The sequence below is a fragment of the Sipha flava genome, unplaced genomic scaffold, assembly GCF_003268045.1.
Source record: "Sipha flava isolate LNK unplaced genomic scaffold, YSA_version1 164_pilon_pilon, whole genome shotgun sequence".
Taxonomy (NCBI): Eukaryota; Metazoa; Arthropoda; class Insecta; order Hemiptera; family Aphididae; genus Sipha; species Sipha flava.
The window spans coordinates 1,741,695-1,751,897 of NW_020271825.1; the positions used below are offsets into that span (position 1 = coordinate 1,741,695).

At 26.1% G+C, this 10,203-nt stretch overlaps 1 protein-coding gene across 7 annotated transcripts in view; it reads right to left on the reverse strand.

Moving 5' to 3' along the window:
- LOC112679599 (calponin homology domain-containing protein DDB_G0272472-like) overlaps window positions 1-9,880 on the reverse strand; it is a 50,620-nt gene extending 40,740 nt beyond the window's left edge. For 3 of the 7 annotated variants that reach the window (XM_025549473.1, XM_025549468.1, XM_025549474.1), the window contains exons 1-2: window positions 9,624-9,767; window positions 2-90 (exon numbers count right to left, since the gene is read on the reverse strand). In XM_025549473.1, the coding sequence (XP_025405258.1) occupies window positions 2-64 (63 nt within the window). In that variant the 5' untranslated portion in view covers window positions 65-90; window positions 9,624-9,767. The other 4 variants (XM_025549469.1, XM_025549472.1, XM_025549471.1 and 1 more) reach the window with 4 other exon arrangements.
- Between the last annotated feature and the right edge of the window lie 323 nt (window positions 9,881-10,203).

Genomic DNA, 10,203 nt, shown 5'->3' on the forward strand with positions numbered 1-10,203 from the left:
CCATTCTGCGCAACACATCTTCATCTTGTATAAGTGCAATATCCGATCCTACTTCGGTCGCCATGATGTTCAATAGCGTTCAATAACCTGCTATTAAAAATACATAATTACTAAACATAGGTTTAAATATTTATTTTTTTGGTTTTACGAATCGTACACATAAAATATTTAACAATAAAACAAGAAGTGACAACGATTCTATTTATGGTTATAGTGGGTATGTACAATATTTCCCCTATAAACAAGTTTTCGTTGTAAATCATCATCAGCGCCATACTCCATAAACGGAAAAGTTGGTTAACATTTTAGACAGTAGTGGTAATAAGAATAAAATTAAGCATAATATGGCCTTGTATTCACATGGCTTAACTCCAAAAATAGACATAATAATATTGGTCATATTACTTTTAATTACAAACATGCATTTTATTTTACTTTTTATCGTCTTGTATGCAGTTCTTTGATAATTTATCATTTTTAAATAATAATAGAAAACCTATCGAATGTAGACTGCTATAAAGATTTCAAGAAATGTTCAACCTACACAGATATAACGAATAAATGTGGGAGAACAGTTATTTGCAAAAAGAGAAATTCAGGGCCGTAAACACTTTTTTTTTGACACTATAATATTGAGTAGGCAGTTTGGTATAAAAATAATAATTAAATTCAAGCACCACTTTCTATCAACTCTTCTTATAATAAATAATTTAATTATTGCTGTTCGTAGCTGTACGTCACACGTTATCTGAAGATTCGGCGATTGTCAACCTATGGTAGACAATCTAGGTCATTCCCATACGCTTTGGTAGTAGTAAACTGTCTGTCCTTGATAGCTTAAATAGTGTTGTAGTACGAAAAGACATTTAGCACCAAACAATATCGATATATGTTACGAGACCCCGAGGATTTCCTTACAAGGAAGTAGTTTTTAACCGAGAACATTGTAAGTACAACGGCCTAGACCTCAATTCGAATACATTCCGTTTAATATGCCAATGATTCCTAATATTTGCAAAGGGATAAAATATCCATATTTGTTATTCAGAAGTTATACAGTTTATTTATTATTGATAGTTTTGATTTTCATATAATGGTTATAAATGTGTATCTAATGTATCTAACTTGATGTCAAATTGACCAAACCCACGCATTTTTATGTTAAGTACCAATATGAATAATCCGCCCAGCACATGGCTGTTAGTTTTTTACTTAAATTAAATCAACGAAACCCACGATTTCTATGTTGCGGTGATTGAGGCATTATTTAGTATAATGGATAAAATAATTATCAAGAGTTTAGTTAAAAGACGGACATTTTAATACTTTATACTCGTATAGTTAACTTTAAATTATAATCTATAAAATTCAAATGCACTGAGAAAATATTTTTAAGTAACTCATATTTTGTTAATAAAAATTGTTTAAATTGTATTTTCAAAATAATACACCGTGTAAATGATATGCGGTCAAAAATTAATAAACATTTTATATTAATAAGTTATAATAAGTGTCTGAGTTACGTGTCTGAGTTGTGAAATTAAATATTAAGCTTAATTAAGTATTTATTTAACTAGGCTGAGCATTGTATAATAATAATATTTATAAGACAAGAATCATAGGATATAGATACATTTTTAACAAATTTCAGTACATGCAAATACAATCGCATGCCATTATGAGAAATGTGATGTTTTTATACTGCTACAGTACTTATTTTTTATGTTAACTATATACTATAATAACACAATACATATATTACAATAGTAGGTATATTATATTTTCTTGGCTTTACTTAACAAAATATTTTAACGTTCTTATAAATCTTATACAAATGCGTATAACGTTTTATAATTATTTAAATATATAACAGACAACACAAATGTTGTCAACCATAAAAAGATAAGTATGAACAGAATAATTATAAAGAGTTAATGTATAATATATTATCATTATTATAATAGCATAAAAATTATAAATGATTAATTATTGTCCATATGACTGGATGAAATGCGGGGGTAGAGTAGAAGGATCATAGTTAATGTGATCACTACATGTTTAGACTATGACCGATAATAGAATAATTATTTATGTGGAAATAGTTACAGTTATAGTTATAGTTCATTTTTATGGTTTTACATTTATATTTTACAACTTTTTAGAATAGTAATTTACACATTCTATGTAGATATGTTTGTGTATTGAAGCATATGTATAAACAATATAATAGATGTTATTAATTAATTGTTATTCAATTGAATTATGACGAATGATGTGTACGATTCCTATTTTAGAAAAATAAAATTATCTTCTCTTGTTTAACGTACAAAAATGATGAATCAAAAACTTTTTATTGCAATGAAAGTACTTATCGGACAACATACTTCCCAATAAACATATATATTATATACAATTTTAAAAAGCTTCGTGAGTCATTGTAAGTATAGAACATCAAATGTGCGACGTCGAATAGAATAAAAATAATAAAAATAAAGGAGAAGAAAAATAAAATTATAATAAAAAAAATCCACCTACGTGCGACCACTATATTAATGTGGACAGTTGTTGTGAGTGCCCGCGAAATCTATAATGTACGTTATATTGCATGTATATTATGTATGTAAATTATATTGAACGGTTTAGCAGAAATTAACAATTGTTTATTTTCGGTATGAGTAGATACCTACAGCAAATAATCGTTGGGATTGATGAATCGCATCTCTTGTACGCTACTATTGCATACTTAGTGCGTGCGTACGTATGTGTGTGTGTGTAAATAAATTTACACCAATTCAAAACAATGTCATAAGCAAGTTTATATTGGTACAACTACGAAGGAATTATGCACACATACGCTCCGATTATGGACCTGTAATGTACCTATTATTAACGTTATCGGCGACAGTGTGAGTCAGATCGCGTTGTGTTCGATAGAGGAATTCTTCCATAATAATACTCCTAAAGTACAGGTGTTTACAATATTATTAAACTATTAAAGTAATCACGTATACGAAACTGCGTTAACGAGTTAATTGCTTTTGTTATTAACATTAAACGCAATACACAATACTTTTGTTATTCTTACTTAAAAAAATAATTTCATTGTTAATACTATAAAAATGATGCAGATAAAATAATGTATAGGAGATTCTAACCATAACTATTGCCAAACATTTGAAGTTTCAATGTAATTGAAATAATCGTTATTGCACAAAACCTTCAAAGAATTAAACGAAAATACCGTCAACAATTAAATTTATTTAATTATGTATTTATTCGTTTTTATGATTTAAAAATATAGTGTTTACTTTACTCAAACCGTGAATGAATACATTATGTTAAAATCACATGTCACACGCTCCTTGTCACAGTTTTGTCATAATACTATGTAAAAAATTATATCTCCACAAAAAAAAAAGGCATAAAAAAAAATTGTATATTATAGAAAAAATAATTTTGTTATTATTACGCTATTTTTCATCGAGAAAAAATGTATTATTAGATCCATAAAAAAAGCTTATAAATACCGGTAAACTTACTATTCTTAAATTTTATTTCATTTTTAATTTCTAATTACATTTTTACCTTTATACGAAATATACTAAGTAATCGTAATATTTTACTTTAAATACATTCATTATAATTTATTAAATATATATTGAATATAATATAATGCAAATTATATTTTTTAACACTAAAACAAACAAATATTCACAATGTAAAATAATAGAGAAAATAACTAAATTGTTTAGAAATAATAACATTTTCTTTTTTAATATAATTATATTCTTATCAATGAAATATTATCATGGTTTAAAATGATAATTATTTGAATGTCAATGAAAAGTTAAAAACCAATGATTTAAATAATGTCGAATGAAAACGTAGCAAACACTAGTTCATAAATAACATGCATGAGTTGTCATTTGAAGAAAAATTTTAAGTTATTCAGCAATCAAAATTAATTGAATTGAAGTAAATTAAGTGGTTATGTATAGCTTGATAAAATTGAAAACAAGCCGTTTATGGGGATAAATATTTATTGCTACGCCAATTACCTAAAACGATGTAGTGTTGGAAAATATGAAAAAGGTTATGATACGTTTAAATAATATGTTGAAATTATTGAAAAATAAAAGAAAATTTAAAAAATATTAATGTAAGTACAAACATGTGTAGTCTCAATAAATTATACCATCTTATCAAATTATTATAAAATTATAAAATTATCATTGTTATAGACGTGAGGGTGGCGTATTGTTGTATCATTATAGTATCTATAATAAATATTAATATTGGACCAATAAAATTTAAAACTACCACAAGACTAGATTTTTGCGACTCTATAAACGGAACAATGTTAAAAACACAAATATTTAATCATATCTAGTACACATAATTTAGACTATTAATTTAAGTAAAAGATTTTTTCTTATATATTTAAAATTTTTTTTAAAAAATTGAACTTTTGTTATTTATGAAAAAATAAAACGTAAAATTATGTTAAAAATACACAAATTTACTAAAATTAAATGTTTTATGACGAAAGAATGTGATTGTAAAAAAGATTAAAATACATTTAATTCAATGTCCAACTAAAGAATTATAGACATTATAAACTGTTTATTTTTCTTTTTCGTTTCTCATATTATTTGATACAATTAATTTCAATTTTATTATTTCGATTGAGGATAAATTTATTTTAGTATATTTTAAGTACAATTTTTTTAGAGTCTAGGAGTATAGCACATCTTATAAGTATAGTAGCATAATAATAGAATTGTAACATACAATAGAATATATTGTCCGTTCATTAAGCATATAACGTAATGAATACTATTGATTTTTGTTTTAAACTAACCGGTCTTATTAAAAACTCACTAATCAGCACTAGAACATACAGAAATCTTACAATAGAAACAATTGTCCAAGTTTTCTTTAGAGTATTTTGTATATTTTAAATTCGATTACTATCAAGTTTTAGTACGAATAATTCACATTAAAATACAAATATTTAATAGCGTTCAATTTTTTACGTTCTTCACCAATAAGTGATACGTAAAAAGTAATCAGTAAATCTAATGCTGGGTACACAAATGTCAAAGAAACAAAACATAAACCCAAATAAACCAGCATAAGTTTCAAATTTTTTTTTTTAAACTCGTTAACAGATTTATTTTTTTCCAACACGAAATACATAAAAAAACAAATTATTATACTTGTACGATATTACGATTTATATACATCGATTTATCTTATCATCAATATGTTGAATATATTTCTCAACCGATAATCCTGAATAATTTTCTATAAATGTATTTCTCATAGAATAAATATTCTTTGTGTCATTCATTGATTACAATATAAGAGAGCAGGGAAAAATGTGTTTTGATTTTAAATGATTGAATAGATTTTTTTTTTTTATAACATATTAATAATAAACAATACACAATTGATTTACGATACCTATATTGGCAACAGTAATACACCATTAATTAATTATGATTATTATTAATACTTAAGGCTAAATGCCAGTGGCTGGTACTTAAGTAGTATCGGTTTCTATTACATTATTACCATTGATTAGTCCAGACTTATAGGGAAATTCATAACTAACAATTTTCTTTCTCTTTAAATGTAACGTCATGGTGTTCTATTGAATGAGCAAATAATATAGGTAATATACTTAAATTACATAATTTTAAAAATGAATTAACATTTCGGAAATTAAAATTGGTCGGGAACAGAATGTGGATATAAAAAGGCTAAGCAAGTAGTCTTATAGGCGTAATGCGTACACTATAGTTTAGTTATGTAACTATACCTATGTACAGTCAAACCAGACCGTATGGAAAAAATAATACCAAACTATACTTGTTTAGAATATGTATGTTGAAAGATCATACAAGACTGATTAAGGAAACCAATTTTTTTCGGTTTTTACTCATACCCTCTGTGATAACGTTTTCTGTAGTATTGAATTTTAAGTCAATAAATAAAATCAAAGAAAAAACTTTACTTAATGATTATTATAAGAATTCCCAACGATGTATTTTTGAAAGAAAAAAAAGGTTCAAAAATAAATAATTACTTGCTAAGATAATACAAAGAAAGAAATCATTAATTTATACTATGTGGTTGTAAGTAACTCTTCATTTAAATTTAAATATTAATAGAATAATATAATGATTAATTCATACCTTATATGTATTATTTATGTTATATAAAACACTTGTTTAAAAAAAAAAAACTATAAACCCCATCCTCCTACAAAAAATTTGAAAACACGCTACCCAGAATTCCTATATCAAAACTTGATCGTGTACAAATTTTCCAGAGAGTTTTTGTAAGGGTTGCTCTAAAAATAGTTTTTAACTTTTTAATACCTACCAAAAATATTTCTCACGAATAAGACAAATGAAAAAAATTACTTTTAATACGATTAAAATAAAATTGAAATAATTAATTAAAAACAACTGGATATCATTGTAATTATCGTATTATTTCACATGAACTAACAATAGTATTATAATTAAAAACAAAATGTATACAATTCAATTTGTAACTTCTTCGAATAATAAATAAGATACATGCACATATACATATACGTACATATTAAATATATGAGAAATCTCTGTAATATACATAATTCGTAGTTTTTGTCTTAGGGTCATTAAAAATGTATCTATTGCCTGGGAAATTTAAAAATTAAAAATCACCCTATACGAAATATTTTTTTATATTGATTGAATTTCATAATTTCATGAATTTTATTTATACAGATATATCATATCACGTATGTTAAGATATGTGTTAACAGTTTAACATAATAAGACTGGATATGGAGAGAAAGTGACTCTTGGGGCTAAAAATGTAGATCCACTTATGTGACTGTTTAAGACACATTTTAGCAATTTTTAACAATGTTTAGGTGATTTTTATTTCATATACTTTTATTAATTTTCAGTTTATTAGGGATATTTAAATACGTTAATTATGTGTCTAAAACTTGTAAATATAAATAAACTATTATTAGTACGTATTAAACGTGAGAAAATATATTTTAATTCAATAATACAAATGAATTCTAAATTAAAAACATAGTTTTAATAAAATCAACGTAATAATGTTACATTTTTTTTAATGTAATTACTTCGCAGTTAAAGATCACTATATATATATTTATGGATAATTCAAGTGTATTTTTTTTAAAGTTTGTATTGAAACTTATTTTTTTATACGTATAAAAATAATAGTAATTCAAAGTAACACTTACTTATAATAACCGCGTTAAAAATTGTCTGATTAGCAAATAATATTAGCTAATAATATTTTAAATGTTCACTAAGTTTTTATAGTTAATATATAATTAAAAATAAATATTTATACGTTATTTATTAATGTAGTTTGTTTATAACTATGTTAGCGTGTTTTTTGCCATAACATTATTTTAGATTTTCAAGGACTATTCAATAATAATATCAATGAACATGTATAATAATTTATAAGCTAAGCTTGTCATTTTGGATAGTCAAATAGTTTAGAAAGTAAGATAATTGAATACTGTTCATAAACGAATTGAAATTACAACTTTTTACAAATGTTGAAAATATATGACTAGTGAGTTTAATGTTTATGAAATCACGTAATGTAATGAACTCGAAAAATAAAACCCTGTATCATAAAAATATTTATTGACTGTTATAAATGTAATTATACAACACTTTTTTTCTAAAATACACGCACAAGATAATGTAATAGCATACATAATGTCAAAATGTGTGTAAATTATTGTTCACTTTAATAAACTAACATAACTTGATGAATAACACGTTCTCTTAAAAGTCACATACCGCGATAATAATGTTATAGAAACAAATTTACAAAAAGTTGTACCTCGTAATTTTTCAGTCAAACTATATTCAATGAAATCCAACGATTCGATTTAAAGTCGGATATATATAAAAAAAAAAAACTTCGTTTTATTACTTGAGTTAGTTAAATGTGAAATATCCAACGATTAAAAACTGAAATGAAAATAAAGATTACATTTTTGAATAAAGACGGGTAAATAAGACTGGTGTTTAGAGGTCCGTGTGTATAGTATACATTGTCCGCCGCCGATACGGCTTATTAGTAACTACCTATACGTATATAAAACGCGAAGAAGAATCTAAACTGGTTGCATTATTCACCCATTGCATTCCAAGAAACGATATCTCATTTTTATTCAAATTTATGGACACTGCCACCACGCTACATAAGACCCCATAATAAGTATATTGCATCATCATCGGTATATTATCATTAGTAAAATTCTTTACAAAGCGGTTTACTATACTGTAATCCGATCTATATGTCTCATGTGGAGATGAATGATGATACATTTAAACATAAATTAATTACTCAAATTTCCCAAAATAAAGAAAGAATATTTTGGATTTTTATTATTTAATTGCCATTGAAAACATGATTCTCCTGTTATTTTATTTAATAATAGTTCTAAATATAAATAGTAGATTACATTTGTAATTTATTGATCATCTTAAGTATATAATGCACTCATAAGTACTAATTGATTCTTTTAGATTTACAAATATTGAATGAAACCTTATCAACGAAAAGATTATAATATGTAATTTAATGAATAATTCAATAAGATAATAAATACTTTATTTATCTAGATTTTTTATTTTGAAAAATCTTTAAATAGGTATATAATATAAGGGACTTAGAACACCGAAGATAACCAAAGTGAAATGTATTGTATCGATACTAAAAGGACCTCATAGTATCATTCAATTCATGTTTGCTTGATAATAAATCATATGAATCCTCGGGAAAAAAAATCGGAAATACACAATATGACTATTAAACCTTCGCTAAAGAAACTGGTAACACAATCCTCCTGATTATGGACAATGGAATGACTCATCTGGTTATACGCGGTATTTTGCGACTAAGCATTACTTTTTCTTTCTACTACCTTTAACCTGTAAAAATTCTACTCTTGTGTGTTAGATTTAAATGGATTTTCACGAGTAGAATGACTATAAAAATTAAAAATAAATAAAATATAAAAAACAATTAACATTGCTTCGAGATCGTTATTTATCAAAAAAAAAAAAATGTTTAATTATTCTCATTTATAAATACGCACGTTCTGTTTATGTATACGTTTCGCTTCGACCCTAAATATTATAATAATTTTAATTTATTCTCCGCATTGGAATAAATAAATATGATACAAAAATATTCACACACTCGTACATTTTCGATAAATAAATAATAAATGTAATTATATCAGCGTTATTAACTTATAAATAATATGGTTTAGTACGACATTCATCCAAATAAGTAAGTTATAATAATATTTGTGTTTATTATATAAATATATAAGTACCTTTAATATTTATTCCGATGTTAATAGATATTATCTTAATTCGTATACGAAGAAGCACATTTGAAAATCCGTGTCGTTAATTATTAAAAAAAATTAAATCACAGTTAAATTATATGTTAACGTGTTAATATATGAAAAAAAAAAGTTAATCGACTAAGTTAAAGCTGGATAAAATAAAATATAAATATACAAATGTATAAATACGCTCTGCGTTTCTAACCTGTCTCGCAGGGATCGCAGATATTTTGTTGGTTTGTTCAGCGAAATAAATAAACGAATAAATAAATTACGAAACGAATATAATATTACAGATGTCGAAGCGTTTGGTAGCGATATGTATAACCGTCGCCCGATGAAGCGCTATGGATACTAACCGGTGTGTCTGTCTGGAAACGTTGGCGATTGCGTCGCGGGCCGTCCTTCGCCAACTCCTACGGGGCCCTACGTCAGGCCCGGAGGTTGTACGAGCCTATGCGACTTCTACAGAACGTACAACGTGTACGAAATACACTTCTCTTATCAGCGACGAATCCCACTGCATTCCTCGTGACTCGGATAGTCGCAGCTCTCACCCGCACGCGCGCGCGTACCACTCGTACGCACGCACATGTAATGTAAAGTCACCCTCTAGCCGGTGTGGTGTACACGACGAATATGATTTTTTTTTCTCGCAAGTCATACGAAAACCAATCTCCGTACACACGAGCGAAACGAACTCGGACGTATAAGTATGGATCGCGTAAGACGCAACAATAACAATATAAATTATTATGACTCGATTCCAGTTCTTCTGGAAAAAA